General features: G+C 45.3%; 1 protein-coding gene across 1 annotated transcript in view; it reads left to right on the top strand.

Annotated features, from left to right (window-relative positions):
- Positions 1-2,311: 2,311 nt before the first annotated feature.
- Positions 2,312-18,612, top strand: part of LOC310784937 (CUB and sushi domain-containing protein 3-like) — a gene marked incomplete at both ends in the record, with an annotated part of 585,231 nt that continues 568,930 nt past the window's right edge. The window contains one exon of the mRNA XM_083645959.1: positions 2,312-2,570. Coding sequence (XP_083502085.1) covers positions 2,312-2,570 — 259 coding nt within the window. The remainder of the gene's footprint in view (positions 2,571-18,612) is intronic.

The following is an 18,612-nucleotide window of genomic DNA, read 5'->3' as shown; positions in this document are numbered from 1 at the left end:
CTGGGGAGAGCCGAAACTGGCTCCATTCTTCCTCAGAGACATGGGCAGTTAGCCAACCGCTTCTTTTCACCTGACAGGGGAAGCTTCACCGGTAGGACATAGCACGTGGGAGGTTCACGCTATTCCAACCAGTTCCCCTCCCTCCGAACAGGCGCCCTTAACGACCAGAGGAGGAACCACATTAGCAACCAGGATATTGCATGTTTTGGTGAAGGGGGTTCCTATATGAAGGAAACCCCCGGGAGGCACGGGGAGAACATGCAAACTCCACACAGAAAGGCCCTTTTGACGACCCCACCCGGGCGGTGCGGGCACTCGAGGACATGCGAACGCCACGCATTCCTTCAGCGTTCACAGCGTCCCAGGTGGGAATCGAACCCAAGACCTTCGAGCTGTGAGGCGACAGCGCTTACCACTGCACCACTGTACCCCCCTGGTAGTAGGTTCTGATCCAGCGAGGGCAGGTCATCAAGTCTTGGAACCACCTGGAAACCCCCTGGAAACCACCTGGAAATCACCTGGAAACCACCTCACACCCCAGGTCGGATTGGGCTGAGGATTTGCATGGCAGTGGCTTATGATCCAGGGAAGGTCACAGGCAGGTTGGACAGTCCTGGAAACACCTGGAAAGTCCTGGAAACCACCTTGACACCACACCATCATTTCCAGCCAAGCAAAAAGTGCAATTGTATTGCTTTGTGCCTATTTAACCTGGCTGTAGCAGAAAGTAGCCTCAGTACTTGAACATTTTCAACTAGGCTACCTGGGTGCAATATTCGACTGTAAACGCTGCAATCTTATTACAGCAGCATGGTATGTCAGCTAACTGTAAATGGTCAAACCAGGATTATAAAACAAATAGTTGCAGAAAGTGATTGTGATTGGCTGAGACACAAAGCCGTTGTAAAATACTCTATAAACACACACCTGTGACCGCATCACAGTATTATTACTGTACAGGAAATTATTCATTCCCCATGCAGTCAAATTCTGAACTTGTCCTGCTAATGCAGTTTTAGCCTATATTATGTTCTCGTGTACCTCTCTTTGCATCTTTGTGTGCAGTGCTTTCATGTAGGCTAATGGTGTTGATAGGCTCATTTGCCTGTGAGCCAAAGACAATTTTCCGCCTCATGTGGACAATAAACTTGTATTGCGCAGCTTTGATGTTTCAAATAACATGACAGCCGCCTTTTTCTGGTCACAGCAGGGTCCTTTTAGGGGTATTATTTCCGGCTGAACGCACTTGAATGGAAGTAGGAGGTTACGAGGAGCACTTGAAGGCAGCATCTCTGCATGTACCGGCAGGGAGAAGGAAGAGACGCACCACCCGCTCGCTGCACCGGGAGAACAGACCTGAGCGCATACCAAGCGGAGGATGCTGCTGAGACATCTCGCCTCTGCCTTCTGACAACAAGAGGGATTGTTACATGCTTTTCTTTCCTCGTTTGACCACCTGGAAGAAACAGACAAAATCGGACAAGCACTGTTTCTGGTTTGTTTGCTATAAGGGGGAAAAAGACTGATAAAATAAAAGATAGATAAAAGAGTGAGTCATTTTTATTTTATTTTTTTTGGTCTTTATAGAGAAGATTGAGGACCAGGGAGGGGAGAAGATGCTCCATTCTCCTCGCTGTTTGTGACAGGAGAAGAGGCAAGGAGCAGGAGGAGGAGGAGAGGAGGAGAAGAGGTTTGGACAGACACCAGCAAAGCTCCCTCCGCGCAGGAGAGCAGGAGCGGACTGAGAGCCAGAGAGGAGCCAGAGGAACACACACAGAGCAGAGAGAGGAGATCTCTTTTTTTTACAACACACGGGATCCTGGGCAGAGGAGAGGAGCATCACACTGAACGACAGGAGCAGAGGAGAGGCAAACGAGGAGAAAAGGAGGGATATTTCAGAATGAAAGGGGGATGCTGCCCGGAGCAAGAAGTATGGATCTGAAGCTCTCTCTCACCCCCTCTCTCTCCAGGTCTCTCTCTCTTTATGGGACGGAATAGAGTGATATTGACGACAAGCATTAAAAAAAACGCTGCTGGAGAGTGGATTTGAAGACAAGAGACAACCTGTGTGCCCGTACTCTCTCTCTCTCTCTGTCTCTCTCCCCTCTCTCTCTTTCCCTCTCTCTGGATGTTGACTGAATTAATTTATCGGATATGAAGGATTTAATCTAGTCTATGTTAGAAGGAGGAGGCGAGGAAACCGCACGGCGCCTCTCTCTCTCTCTCTCCCTCTCTCTCTCTCTCTCTCTCTCTCTTTCTCTCCCTCTCTCTCTCTCTCCGTTCCGTTGGGTCTGTCTGGATGTGAAGCAGCATGCGGCCCGGTGAGAGCTTAGGGGGCTCGGGTGGAAGATGTACTGACACTATTAATAATCCTAATAGCGGCTGCACGGAGCGCTGTTTCGCGCACTGCCCCTCTGTGTCGGAGCAGAGGGGGATGATGAAGAGTAGGAGGCCGGCGGAGAGGAGGATGAGCGGGACGCAGGAGAGGATGACGGGCGGCGGGGCGACGCGGATGCTGCGCTGTTTTCTCTGGACGCTCCTGCTCTGCTCGCTCTCCACGCGCGCGCAAGGTAAGGGGATGCGACACGCGCGCACACACACACACACATACTGACACGGGCACGCGCGTGCGTGCGTGCATGCACGCGCGCACAAACTCATATTATGTTCGGGTGCTGAATGTTTTCTGCTGCAGTCATAAGGAAGGTTTCTTTCGGTGGTGTATGTGTGCGCGTGCGTGCGTGCATGCGTGTGTGGGTGGGGTGGGGGGGAGAGGGGGGAGGATGTCTGCCTGCATGTGCTTGTGTGTCTGAGGATGTCTGTGAGGTGTGTGTGTGTGTGTGTGTGTGTGTGTGTGTGTGTGTGTGTGTGTGTGTGTGTGTGTGTGTGTGTGTGTGTGTGTGTGTGTGTGTGTGTGTGTGTGTGTGTGTGTGTGTGTGTGTGTGTGTGTGTGTGTGAAAAAGCGGAGGAATAGGGATAGGCTCACTGGGAGGATTAGGGGAAAGAGAAGGATCCAACCAGCAGAAACCCCTTTCCTCATTTTCTCCTCTCCCTTCTTCCTATCCTCTCTCCCCTCTTTCTTTCTCACTCTCTCCTCTCTCTCTTTCTCTCTCCCCTCTCTTTCTTGCTCTCTCTCCCCTCTCTCTCTCTCTTCGTCTCTCCTCTCCCCCTCCTCCCTCTCCTCTCTCCTCTCCTCTCCCCTCTCTTTCTCTCTCCTTTCTCACTCTCTGCCCCCTCTCTCTCATTCTTTCTCCCCTCTCCCTCTCTCTCTCCTCTCTCTCCCTCTCTCCCTCTTTTCTCCCTCTCCTCTCTCTCCTCTCCCTCTCTCTCCATCCTTCTCTTCAATACAGCCATTGAGCTGGTAGCCAATAAATATTCTTGCGGTAGCTCTTGGGCTGTGGCAGCGAACGTGAGCTGCTTATAGCCTACAGGAGTGTGTGCAGGAGTGTGTGTGTGTGTGTGTGCGTGTGTGTGAAAGTGAGCTGTTCATAGTGATGAGGCCCCAGCCCTACACAGCATTTTATTGCCAAATGTTCACATTTATTCATTTTCTGTGTAAGAGAATATATGTTATACAACAGCAATGTCTCGTCTCTCTCTCTCTCTCTCTCTCTCTCTCTCTCTCTCTCTCTCTCTCTCTCTCCCTTTCTCTCTCTCTCTCTCTCTCTCTCTCTCCCCCTCTCTCTCCCTCTCCCTCTCTCTCCCTTCCTCTTCTCTTTCTTCAGTGAAATATAATGTTAAAATATTCACACTGGCACTCACTCATCCTCCCACTTTGCCTGTATTTTCCTCCCTTTCTCGTTCTGTTTAGCTGGTTTCAGTGTCCCTTCCTGTGTGTCACGATGCTGTAGACACACACACACACACACACACACACACACACACACACACACACACACGTACACACACACACGTACACACACACACACACACACGTACACACTCATGCAAACACACCCGTTTGCTGCGTCAGGTGAGGCTTCAGTGGGATCGGAATCGGAACTAACTGATCGTTGACCACCATATCGAGAATGAGGGGATGAGGAGAGGAGGAGAGGAGAGGAGAGCAGAGGAGAGCAGAGGAGGAGAGGAGAGCAGAGGAGAGCAGAGGAGGAGAGGAGAGCAGAGGAGAGCAGAGGAGGAGAGGAGAGCAGAGGAGGAGAGGAGAGCAGAGGAGAGCAGAGGAGGAGAGGAGAGCAGAGGAGAGCAGAGGAGAGCAGAGGAGGAGAGGAGAGCAGAGGAGAGGAGAGGAGAGGAGAGGAGAGCAGAGGAGGAGCGCAGAGGAGAGGAGGAGAGGAGAGGAGAGGAGGAGAGCAGAGGAGAGGTGAGGAGGAGAGGAGAGCAGAGGAGAGCAGAGGAGGAGAGGAGAGCAGAGGAGGAGAGGAGAGCAGAGGAGAGCAGAGGAGGAGAGGAGAGCAGAGGAGGAGAGGAGAGCAGAGGAGAGGAGAGGAGAGGAGAGCAGAGGAGGAGAGCAGAGGAGAGGAGGAGAGGAGAGGAGGAGAGCAGAGGAGAGGTGAGGAGGAGAGGAGAGGAGGAGAGCAGAGGAGGAGAGCAGAGGAGAGGAGAGGAGGAGAGCAGAGGAGAGGTGAGGAGGAGAGGAGAGGAGAGGAGAGGAGAGGAGAGGAGAGGAGAGGAGAGGAGAGGAGAGGAGAGGAGAGGAGAGGAGAGGAGAGGAGAGGAGAGAGGGAGAGAGATTGAAGGAGGGAGACAAGGGAGAGAAATATGAAGAGAGACAGAGAAAGACAAAGTTGGAGACAGACAGAGAGACACTGATAATGCAAAAATGTTGGTACATACAATACGCCATTTGGCTTCTGATCATGTCCGCAGGTTGATTCCATCATCAGACTGAGTCAAATGTAGTTAGTATAATGTAGTTAGTGTATATAATAATATTATGTAATAAATGTAGGTATAGTGTATATAATAATATTATGTAATAAATGTAGGTATAGTGTATATAATGTGTAAAGACTTTTGTGAGCAGAAAGGGGGAGACTGAGATCAAGACTTGGAGGAAAAGGCACAGAAAAGCCCGTGAACAGCTCGCGGCTGGGAAAGATATCGAGAACAATTTGTACTTGTCATAGCAAAATCTGCATGATCCTCCAGCCTAGTGAGACATGTGTAGGCTGACTGAGCATAAATACTTGTTATTTCTAGACTCATTTATAAAACATCAAGGAAGGAAACGTCTGCACAGTTGTCTTCACACCATTTCAGACCGCAGGATTGTATTTTTCAATCTGTCTTAATCTGCAGCCTTGTAACGCGTTCCTGAGGTTTTCTCTGCTTTAGTGTGACAGACAGTCTGCACATTGTGATTTGCAGGCTGTCGACTGAACAAAGCCGTGAAAAGGTGGAATTTCCACAGACACAAAAGATCTAATTTGAAAGTCTTTGGGGCACAGATCAAAGCACCGATGTCACGGCTGCTGGGGAAGGACCTCGTGGAATCTGATGGAGTTATGTGATAACTCTTTAGGTGCAGTATGTGTGCGGCTGGCTGAACATAGTTTTGACTCAATTGAGATTTGAGATTCAAATTCATAAATTGACAATCGCAGATATATATATATATATATATATATATATATATATATATATATATATATATATATATATATCGATTTGTAAGTTGATGAAGCAAGCAAGCAAATAAAAGGTTAAAAGCAGAGTAGACCCCACTGCCATCTAGTTCCCAGCGTGGAGGGGGTCCAGGTGCCGGCAATGGTCGGCGATCATCATTGGTCCTCTGAATACAAAATGCATTTTCTATTCAGATGTGACTTACTGACGAGTGTCGTTCTTAACTATAGTTCACAATCTCTCAAGCTACAGTACACACCATGGGCGTGGATTTTTGTCGGACAATTACGAACTGTAGACGTTTTTGTTTTCTTGTGTTCAGACATAGGTTTATAGATGTTATTTATTTACCTTGACAGTTTCGACGAGTCAACTCTCGTCTTCTTCAGAAGCAGTCGCACTGACAGCTGGGTATGACGTGTCAACCAGTTGCTTTTCAGCAACTGGCGGTGTGCCCAGCTGAGCTGCTCGTCGAAACTGTCAAGGTAAATAAATAACATCTATAAACCTATGTCTGAACACAAGAAAACAAAAACGTCTATGTAAAAATGAAGACATGATGAACATCATTGAACAATTACGAACTGTCTTGCAATATTTTATTGAATAAAATGTAATTTAGATGTAGATTTAGATGTACAACACTTGAGGTCACCTCTTCCAACACGTTCTCACTCCGAGCACGTAGCATATTGACGCTTTGTCCCATCCCTTATGCGCCACTTGTTACTAACATGGTACCCTTGAGCGACCCATGAAACGACTTGGGCTTTCCGACTAAACTCAATGCAAACCCATAGAAGTCATCTTTGACGCTTATGGCAACTGCTCCCCCATTAGCCTAACTGCTCCCCCATTAGTCAACTGCTCCCCCATTAGCGTCTGGGGGGAGGTTAGGTTTAGGCGTGGGGGGTGGGAGAGGTTAGGTTTAGGATCTGGGGGAGGTTAGGTTTAGGCATGGGGGTGGGAGAGGTTAGGCTTAGGGTCTGGGGGAGGTTAGGTTTAGGCATGGGGGGTGGGAGAGGTTAGGTTTAGGGTTAGGGTCTGGGAGAGGTTAGCTCCTCCAGACGCTAATGGGGGAGCAGTTGACTAATGGGGGAGCAGTTAGGCTAATGGGGGAGCAGTTAGGCTAATGGCGGAGCAGTTGCCATAAGCGTCAAAGATTACTTCCATGGGTTTGCATTGAGTTTAGTCGGAAAGCCCAAGTCGTTTCATGTGTCGCTCAAGGGTACCATGTTAGTAACAAGTGACGCACAAGGGACGGGACAAAGCGTCAATATGCTACGCGCTCGGAGTGAGAACGGATTGCCTCTTCACATCATTCACAAGCGAGCAGGATTCTTTACTAAAACTGTAAGATGGAATCAGACCGTTTTCTCTTCTGATGACTTGGCACAGTCGTGAAAAAAACACCTTTGGAAAAGAGCGGTTGAGCCAAGGTGCCTCGTAAAAGTGGTGCCAGACGAAACAAACAAACCAAAAGATGGGAGCAATAGAGGGAGGTGGTAAAACTGCCCCAAGTTAGAGCAATTCATAAACAATCCGTCAGATCCACTTCTCGTCGGGGAGGAGCAGCCAGACAGACATTTTGGAAGAGGATGCTACAGTATAGCAACTCCTATAGCTCTGTGGCTGCTGTAGCATCTCCTCTCCACCTGCTGTCCTAACTGCCAGGCCCTCAGCGTGACATGAGGTGCAAAGGTTATATAGCCGAGGAGCTCAGGTGACCTGAACCATGAAGGCCAGGGCGTAATTGCAGCAGCACCGATTAGAATCTGGCCTGTGGTGTGTGCAGGGCAAGCTGCCCTCGGCGAGATGTGATTTGATTCCAATTCGAGGAGCTTTATTGGCATGACGTACGTGTGCACATGTTGCCAAAGCATCGATTCAAATAGAAATGAGATAGAAATAAAGTAAAATAAATGAAATAAAATGATTCATCACATCGGCAGCAGTCTTCAGTTGGTGCTCCCAGCCTGAAGGCCTGAACTTTGTAACAGCATTGCTTTAGAGAAACTAATGATATATAATAAATACTGTTTATTAAGAGGTAGACTTGGTATAAGTTGTGCACAAATGGAAGATTGCTGCATCTGTATTTCTGGAGACTCACAATAATTAACAGTGATGATTATGAAAGAATTTAATGACATATTGAGCCCAAATAAATTAAATAGCCTATAAATAAACAAACCTAAACATCTGTTATTGTTTACTTTTGTAGTCGTTCAATAGCAGACACAAAGTTCAAAGGGCAAGTGATCATTCAAAACCAGATAGATCATCATCCTACAATGTGTTGCATTTAAAACTTGCATCAGTTTCTGTGGTCATGTAGATATGACCATGCAATAGTGTATTCTATTATGTTTTCCTGTGAAATGTGCACCACAGCATGCAGAGAAGATACACTAGATGGCGAGGCTCCAAATCTAATGTGATACCGCGTGATCATTTGATGTGATACCGTGTGATAATCTGATGTGATACCGTGTGATAATATGATCTGATACCACGTGATAATATGATGTGATACCACGTGATAATGATACCACGTGATAATCTGATGTGATACAGCATGATAATCTGATGTGATCCCCTGTGATAATCTGATGTGATCCCCTGTGATAATCTGATGTGATCCCACGTGATAATCTGATGTGATACCGTGTGATAATCTGATGTGATACCATGTGATAATCTGATGTGATCCCACGTGATAATCTGATGTGATACCGTGTGATAATCTGATGTGATCCCACGTGATAATCTGATGTGATCCCCTGTGATAATCTGATGTGATCCCCTGTGATAATCTGATGTGATACCATGTGATAATCTGATGTGATCCCCTGTGATAATCTGATGTGATACCACGTGATAATCTGATGTGATCCCACGTGATAATCTGATGTGATCCCACATGATAATCTGATGTGATCCCACGTGATAATCTGATGTGATACCGCGTGATAATCTGATGTGATACCGTGTGATAATCTGATGTGATCCCACGTGATAATCTGATGTGATACCACGTGATAATCTGATGTGATCCCACGTGATAATCTGATGTGATCCCACGTGATAATCTGATGTGATCCCACGTGATAATCTGATGTGATCCCATGTGATAATCTGATGTGATACCACGTGATAATCTGATGTGATACCCCGTGATAATCTGATGTGATACCGTGTGATAATCTGATGTGATCCCACGTGATAATCTGATGTGATCCCCTGTGATAATCTGATGTGATCCCACGTGATAATCTGATGTGATCCCACGTGATAATCTGATGTGATACCGCGTGATAATCTGATGTGATCCCACGTGATAATCTGATGTGATCCCACGTGATAATCTGATTTGATACCGCATGATAATCTGATGTGATCCCACGTGATAATCTGATGTGATCCTCTGTGACAATCTGATGTGATCCCCTGTGACAATCTGATGTGATACCCGATGATAATCTGATGTGATACCGCGTGATAATCTGATGTGATCCCACGTGATAATCTGATGTGATCCCACGTGATAATCTGATTTGATACCGCATGATAATCTGATGTGATCCCACGTGATAATCTGATGTGATCCTCTGTGACAATCTGATGTGATCCCCTGTGACAATCTGATGTGATACCCGATGATAATCTGATGTGATACCGCGTGATCACAAAAAATAACAGTCAAGTTCATGTTTGCTGTCTGGCTCTATTATTAGCTCGGTGACATGTGACTTTTATACCTTGTCTGTCCATGCGATACAGGTTTTTCCCACATGTAGGATTTTTTATGTTGTAATAAATGTGTGCCACATCATAGAGAGGCAAAGTGACCGCCTACTTCCTGCTTCAGCACTGTACCAGAGATTTTCATCCACAATTTATTTTCCCATAGACGTTTCGTAAAATGCTTATAAAAATAGTTGTACTTGTTCAAACCAAACGGTTCAGATGTATTTAGAGTCGGGAGAGACCATACAACATTTCACTCTGACAAAACGTAAAACAAATTGTGGATCTAAAGAAAATATTTTTTCAATGTAGTTTTTTTAAGTTTTGGTCTGAGTGAAATGTTCTATGGTCTCTCCCGAATCTAAATATAACTGAACCGTTTGGTTTGACAAAGTAAAAACTATTTTTATAAGCATTTTACGAAATGTCTATGGGAAAATAAATGGTGGATAAAAATCTCTGATACAGTGCTGAAGCAGGAAGTAGGCGGTCACTTTGCCTCTCTATTCACTTCATACCCGTACTGACTCATTAGGGATGTGAAAAGGGCTGCTGACTTGGTGCAGTGGGTTAGTTTGGGGGGGGGGGGCATGGTAATTATTGCACCCGGGCCCCCAATTGTGAACCTCTTAGGGGACATTCATACCAAAAGCGTTTTTTTTCAGTCAGAACGCTATGAAAATCATGTAGAGAGCGCTTCCATTGTGCACAAATCACAGTGCACGGAGCGTTTTTTTTGTAGTCGCGTGCAGTACAGATCAGAACACAACGACCACAAGGACGGTAGCCAGCTAGTTTTGTCTGTTTGATGTTGTTCACTGTCAACACGAAAGGCAGATTATTGCCAATTCTGGCAACAGCGGAGGTTGAAAATCCCTCGGGAGCAGAAAAGGTAGGTGGAGTGAAAAAGAAGAGCAGGGCGCTTTTGCTCTAATGTTCCACTTTTTTCAGCTTTAAAACGCCCACAGCGCTCCTCCAAAAACAACAGACGCCACCAGCGCTCAAACACCAGGTGCGTTCATTAAAAGAGGAGCACGTCTAGCGCGTCCTTCCTTACATAGAGAATGAATTGCAGAAAGACGCTGGCAGCTCCAAAAACGCTTTTGGTCTAAATGTCCCCTTACGGCCGTGGTCGACACAGAAGAGAAAAGGTGAATAAACGTGTAATTACATGTATCGTTGATCCATGCTGACATTTTGGGGAGCAGAGCTTTAAGATCAGGCTGCAAAATTAAAAAGCAGCCGCCAGCCAAATGCTGTTACAGTTTGGCCTCTGGCTGCTCAATTAAGACGACTCTAGCAGCCGTTGGCGGCTAACCAATCATTGTTTGGACCTCCAATCCTATTCTGAAAAACAATCTAGTCAGTAAAGTAATGAAATGGGCTGATAATGGATTCAGCCAACGCTGTGGCAAGTGGATAAAAAAGTTAATTTCCCGACCTGCCGGAGACACTTGAGGGGGACAGAGATACAGTGCCCTTTACAAGGCGGTGACATCCTTTGTCATGTATCAGCTGCTGTCTTTTAATTGAAGACGGAGGTCTTTGTGTAAAAAAGAGAAGACAGACCTTCATGGAGAGAGAGGGCTTCACCAGAGGAAAGGCGGGGTAAAGGTTCAGAGACAGGGGGTTCTCTATCTCTCTCTGACAGGATATTGTACAATCCTATGTGTAAGCGTATTCGAATGCCTTGGAAGAAAATGACTATTAAAAAGCACAGTGCTCAAATCATTCCCCTCTAAGTTGGACGTTGAGAAGTTGTGTTACTTCTCCTCTGCTGTTCTTTTCTCCTCTGCTCTCCTCATCTGGTCTACTCCCCCCCCAACCCCCCCGCTGTGCAGGGACACACCACCTCTCCTATCTCCTCCCTCCTCCTGCCCCCCCCCCCCCCATCCCTCCCGCTGTGCAGGGACGCGACACCTCCCCGACTCCTTTCTCCTCCGCTCGGCTCGTCTCTCCTCTACTCAGCACTTCTCTGCTCTCATCTCCTCTCTGCTCCCCTCATTTCATCTGTCAGATTAGTGCATTTAACTTGCTCACCAAACATAAAAACTCACACGTGTGTGTGCATACACAGACACACACACACACACACACACACACACACACACACACACACACACACGCACACACACACACACACACACACACACACACACTCTCTCTCTCTCGCTCTCTCTCTCTCTCTCCTCTCCTCTCATCTCATCTCATCTCCCTCTGCAATAGACCTTCATCACTTCTAGGTTACATTCAATTTGTCAGATCTTCCAGCACAGCTGCGTACAGCCTTGGGAGTAGGTTGGGTTTCTTTTCACCAGCATTTGTGTTAAAGGCAAACTGCCAGAATAATCTATCACATCTATAATCTAGCACTGAAATATCAATTAGACGGTCAACCAATCAATTGCTGGTCATTGGAAAACTATAGTTTTACTGAAGACGAGTTTAATGTAAGCCTGTAAACCACATGTCTAAATATAGCTATTGTCATTTATATTGATGAGCCATGGAAATCTAGTGATTTGTGCTTCAGATATAGATCAATTAAATAAAAATGAACCACATATTTCTGTTATTGACAGCCACACTATCAGTCATCCATTGGTAATTGTCATGATTTATTGCTGGTCACCAATGTTAACTTGGACAGGCCATAATATAGCACGCTTCAGCTACAAATGATCCTCTAAAACAGGCTGCCATCCATCACTTGATATCATGTATTGATTGGTACAGTCTTGAAATCTATTTCTGGTTATCAGTTATCAATTGATATTGTCCATTACTGTCACTGGTAATCATTTACCTGTATTAGTTATTGACTGAATATTTCTATAATTATTCTCTGCTATCAGTTATCCATTGGAAAGGCAGCAAACACACACACACACACACACACACACACACACACAGACGCAGGCAGACGAGCACATCCGGTGAATATTAGCGCAGTGCAGACTCTCTAACACACGTTTAATCCTGTGGCTTATAGCGGGTTTCTCAGGAAGGCAAACGTGCCTGTCGCAAAGTCAGCCTCTTGATCAGATAAATGCTTTCAACTTACTGAGAGAGCAGGGAGAGGGCTGGAGAGAGAGAGAGAGAGAGAGGCAGAGAGAGAGGTAGAGAGAGGCAGAGAAAGAGGGAGAGAGCGAGACGGGGAGAGAGAGGCAGAGAGAGAGGTAGAGAGAGAAAGAGGGAGAGAGAGAGATGGGGAGAGAGAGAGAGAGGTAGAGAGAGAGAGAAAGAGGGAGAGAGAGATGGGGAGAGAGAGAGAGAGAGAGAGAGAGAGAGAGAGTGCTATGGGGGTAAAGTGGGCATTCTCAACATAAGCCAGGAGCGTTTGAAATTCCTGCTGATTCATAAGTTTACCCAGAGGCTTTGATATTAACCGCCTTTCTCCTCTGCCCTCTCCTCTCTCCATCTTTATCCCTCTCTCTCTCTCTCCTCTCTCCATCTTTATCCCTCTATCTCTATCTCTCTCTCCTCTCTCCATCTTTATCCCTCTATCTCTCTCTCCTCCTCTCTTCTTTATCCATATCTCTCTCTCCTCTCTTCTTTATCCCTCTCTCTCTCTCTCTCTCTCCTCTCTCCATCTTTATCCCTCTGTCTCTCTCTCCTCCTCTCTTCTTTATCCCTCTCTCTCTCTCCTCCTCTCTTCTTTATCCCTCTCTCTCTCCTCCCCTCTTCTTTATCCCTCTCTCTCTCCTCTCCTCTTCTCCAGTCTGTATTTTTTGCGTATATACATATTTTTTATCCATATTTTACTGCTGCATCCTCATTTCCTTTCTCCCTCCTCTCCTCTCATCTTCTCCTCTCTTCTCTTCTCCTCTCCTCTCCTCTCCTCTCTTCTCTCATCTCTCCTCCTCCCCTCTCCTCTCTTCTCCCCTCCCCTCCTCTCCTCTCCTCTCATCTCATCTCTCCTCCTCCCCTCTCCTCCTCTCTTCTCCCCTCCTCTCTTCTCCCCTCCTCTCCTCTCCTCTCATCTCATCTCATCTCTTCTTCTTTCCTTTCCTCTCCTCCTCTCCTTTCCTCTCCTCATCTCCTTTCCTTTCTCCCCCTCTCCTCTCCTCTCCTCTCCTGTAACCCCAGGCATCAGATTGAGTGTGCGTGCCGGTTCATATTCTTTTGTGTGAATTTGAAGCCTTTGATATTTTAGTACATGCGAGGCCATTTCACTCTCAGTTGTTCTCTCAGGAGTTCTCTGCTCCGTGCATTTTTTCCATTCAATTTGCTCTGGTCTCTTTGCCGCTTGTCCCCCTGTCTATCTTTTTCAAGTTCTTACCATATCCCATGCACTTTGTTCTACTAGCTACCGGGTACTCTTCTGTTATGTAAGTGCACTGAGTGAGTATGTGTTTGAGTGTGAAAATTCATATTTTTATAGATGTTTTTTTTTTAATATATACCATATATATCCTCTAATATTGGCCCGGGCCTGGCACCAGGCCTTTATTGGAAGCAGACTAATATTAGAGACAGGCTTTTATTTCTAATTCCATCTGTTCGATTTGCTCATATTTTAGTACGAAGCCTCCTTGTTTTTGGATCTGGTTGGTTAGAAAGCAGAGACTGCTGCCAGCCGAGCGGGCTAGCTTCCAGTTAGCCCGCTCTGCTAACTTGAGTGTGCATAAAATGATTGAATAGTGCAGCTCTTCTAGACTTTACTGTTCAATTGTGGTGACGGCATTACGCTGTTAAGAAAAAACCAAAGCCTATATGAACTACAGTTAACCGGCACCAGGAATTCAGCAGGATCCATTTGTTACCTGTATTTGGGTCCAGAATGTATTTGTTTGTGTTGACCACGACCAGCCGTTAGAGAAACACTTGTGTGTTTTTATTTTTATTACATATTTTACTGCTCCATCCTCAACCCCCTTTTCTCATCATCCATCATTCTCACAGTCCTATTCTTATTCCTCTCTCCTCCGGCCTCCCCCCCCTACTAACCTCTATCCCAGCTTGCATGTAATCGCTGGCTTTCTCTCATTCTGTCCCCTCCTTTATCTCTGCTTTCCTCTCCTCTCACCCACTTTCTCTCATTCTGTCACCTCCTTTCTCCCTGCTCTCCTCTCCTCTCACCCACTTTCTTTCATTTCTCTCTCTCCTCCACTCTCCCTCCCCCCTAAGCTCTGTCTGTGGTGAATTTCTAATAACCCCTCCATTGTAATACTGCAGCTGCTCGCATGGATACAGCTCTCTTTCTGGGTCTACCTATTAGGATTATAAATTCATCACTTTGTGCCATTTTGCAGTGTGTTGACATGGAGAGGCGGGCTTAGCAGGAGAAACACACTCATTGCCACCACACACACACGCCTCAGTGAGAAACTAATCTAGACGTCTGTTTTGCATTTTGTGCTTGTGTTTTATGATGTTCATGTCAATTGTCACATTACTGTAATGAACGACCTCTATCAATGTGCTCTCAAATGGTTAGAAGGATTAATTTTGTCGTGCAGATAGGTTTAAAGAGAGCCGACTCAGAATCAGAATCAGAATCAGAATCACTTTTATTGCCACAGTATGCAAGTTACATACGAGGAATTTGTCTTAGTGTCTGTATGCAGCGTAGCGCTCAGATCAATATACAGAGATAAGAAGTAGGAAGATAACTAAAGACAATCGCAAAGTTGCAAGTGCAATCAAATCGAATCAAATCGAGTCAATATATACAATATGTACATGAGTGGTGAAGTGTTCTGTGGATGATAAATATGAATTTACGTTGGATTTAAATATACGTTAAATCGGCAGTGGATTTACATGATACATGTTTACATGTTAGACTCTCCAGTTAGGTTAGGTTTTCATATACAAGCCTAGTGTAAATGTTCATTTACAGAATTATAATCAGTACAATCCCAGATTCAAGGCCTAGTGTAAATGTTCATTTACAGAATTATAATCAATATAATTCTAATTCAGCATCATTGAATAAAATACTGCAGTGGTGCTGCTGCATGAGCAATTGGGAAGATGAATGCATTGAGAGGCTGACTGAAAATTTATTGTAACACAGAATGTAATATAGTACATGTACATAGTATATAGTACCTGGCAACACACACACACACACACACACACACACACACACACACACACACACACACACACACACACACACACACACACACACACACACATACAATCACTCAAATAAACACACAAACATGTTGGGCAGACCAGGGTAGCATGTGTTACCCCGAGGGTGGGAACACAAACACACATGCACGCACACACACTTATGTACGCACACACACACACACACACACACACACACACACACACACACACACACACACACACACACACACACACACACACACACACACACAGCAACAGGATGCACCATGAAACTGTCTGCCTTTGTTAATTTCCCATAACGCATTAGAGAGAGAGAGAGAGAGAGAGAGAGAGAGAGAGAGTGTATGTGTGTGTGTGTGTGTGTGAGTGAGTGAGTGAGTGAGTGAGAGAAAGAGAGAGAGGGGGGATGGGTATTATGTGTGTGACATGAAGAAAAGCGTAACATGCCCAGCATAAGAGTAGGTCATTTAGTCGAGACAGAAGCATTGCCTGGAATGAGAAATGCAGTATATCAGAGAGTAGATGGATGGACGCATAAACAGCAGGGTGTCCTGGTGGTCAGAGCAGAAGGTCAAAGGTTGGATCCCCGGTGACAGCCACAGTCGCTCCCTGTCAACGTGTCCTTGAGGAAGATCCGGGACCCCCTAATGACTGTGTGCACACTCCTCTGGGGACAAGGAAGGGCTTACATGAAATCTCTAAGATCAAGAATACTGCAGAACAGAGGAGAACTGAAACGCATTGCATAGAATGAGAGAATATAACACTGCTTATAGGAATGTAAAGAATAGAGCTGACAAGAACAGGATAGAATAGGTCTTCAAATGCCTTTGTAACTGTGAGATGACTCCATATTCAGAGAGAAAACTCTTTTATAAATCAAAATCGTGTTGATCTTTTCGGGTTATCTCTGGCTGATATCAAAGGATAATTTTGGTGAATATTTGACATTTTCAGTCCAACGACTTTCCAAAGACTGCTTGCCTGCTTCGCTGTCTTCTGGGGCGGCTTTGGCAGCCCGGGTATGGCGGGCATGACATCAATGAGATATGGCCAACATGTAAATAAAGCAGAGTGCATTTCATCCTGAACCTACACACACACCGTTATTTATTGCAATTTTTGATTAGGGGCTGCAACCGCTTTTGTTAATTAGTCACAAGCAATTAAGGAATTAAAGTACATTCATAAAAGATTGGGAATACTTAGGAAATGTTCAAGCTTAAACATATCCTTTCACACGTTTTTGCATAATGAACAGATTATCTTTAGGGGCTACTAAACCTGCCTAAATGTTTAACAGTTTTTTTTTATGTACCAGCAAATCATTTGTAACACATGAGTAAAACACGAGTACAGTCCAGTGCAACAATTTAACATTCATGATTAATTTCTGACGTATTTACAGTACTTGTTAATGACCAACAAATAATGTATCGTTAGTGAAAGGAGTGGTAACTTTAGGTACTACAGGTCTAACATGACTGTATTTCATCCAATAATCCGAATGGGAAGTGTCTGCGTGAGACGTGTCTGTGTGAGTGAGTGAGCAGAAATCTTTTCGGGCCACAGCTATGTCATTTTACGTGTGATCGCGCTGAATCTTTCAGGAAGTGTAAAGATCACCCCTACAGGTGACCTAACAGAGCCGGATTTTATAGGTCATTAGGGCCGATTAAATGGGGAAAGAATTGCAAATTAGTGGCCAAAATGCCTCAACACAGGTTCAGCACCATGGAGAGCTCCAGAGTGGAGCAGCATAGTCTCTCCCCAGACTCAAATATTATGAAAGCCCTCTGGGGAGAGAGAGGAGAGGCTGCATGCCAACTCTGTGAGCGAGGCCTACAGTAACTAAAGAATGGCCAGTCACACAGGGATATTCCACTAGTAATATACAAATGATGCACTCATATTCTTCACTTAATGATACAACATTTTTACTGACATTACTAATGATGTGATAATCCATTAAAATATGTATAATGTAAGTATTTTATTGTAATTTAATTAATTATCTCAAAGTTATTTTAGATGTCTGCTAATAAGACACATTTACTGACAAACACTGTCAGTTGGTCTTGAGTGTGTTTAATTTCGGGTGCCTTGCTCAGTGGATATTAATATGGTTCATTGAGACCCCTTTTTCTGCAGCATTGATATTGTGGATATAGGATTTCTTTTTTGTAACAACATTGTTGCTATGGAGACTGTGTGAGGGTTAAATCATTTCAGCCGTTGCTATCATGCAGAGCCTAGTAATACAACACACACACACACACACACACACACACGCGCGGGATCCATCCCACTCCAGTTGGGGGCAGAACAAGCCCTACGCAGCATTCAAGTGGCAGGATTGACCAACGTCAACTCCAGTCCCTAATCCCAGACACGCCCACTTTCCATCAGTCAAATCAAACTCCTCCACACGTGATGTCCTGCCGCTCTACAAATGCGCTCTATACCCTGTTTCAGTCACAATACATCACACAGACCCTCTCAGACCCCCTCATCTCTACTTTAGATCAGGGGTTGTCCACTGGTGGTCCACGGCCCCCTGGTGGTCCGTGAAGGCATTGCATTCAATAATGTAGTTTCCATGTAATCTCAACGCCTTTTCTCAGGTCCTCAGGTAGCTACTTAAGGCCCAATTATACTTCATTTTCATACGAAAATAAGTGTAACCGTCACTGCCCACATACTTCCATGCGTCTTTCACGTTGGTATTTTTTTTATTGATTTGAATTTATTTTCCGAACAGTTAAAAAAACCCAATAATATTATGTTCATGTTAAGCAATAGATCGGCTATAGTGGGCAGTAGAGACTCAAATGTGTGAGTGTGTGTGTGTGTGTGTGTGTGTGTGTGGGGGGGGGGGGTACTGCTCCATTTCATCCGTATCTAAGCTTTCAGAAAACGTGCAGAATTATGCATGAAATGAACGCAGAGTACGGACAGAAAGCTCCGTCCATAAGCATATCCATATTTAAACATTCAGCATAATTGGACCATTAGTCAAAATGGGGGTCCCTGGGTCACAATCGGTTGAAAACCTCTCCTATAAATATAGTTACTCTAATAGTTTGGAGACTTTTCTCATCCAGTTGCTGACACGCCAGAGCAAGTTTAGACAGCTGAAAGGCCATGATGTGTTTTCAAATGCACGACAGCGCTGTGAGCATCGGC

Source organism: Poromitra crassiceps, assembly GCF_964638095.1.
Source record: "Poromitra crassiceps genome assembly, chromosome: 11".
NCBI lineage: Eukaryota > Metazoa > Chordata > Actinopteri > Beryciformes > Melamphaidae > Poromitra > Poromitra crassiceps.
This window is presented reverse-complemented; position numbering and strand designations above follow the sequence as displayed.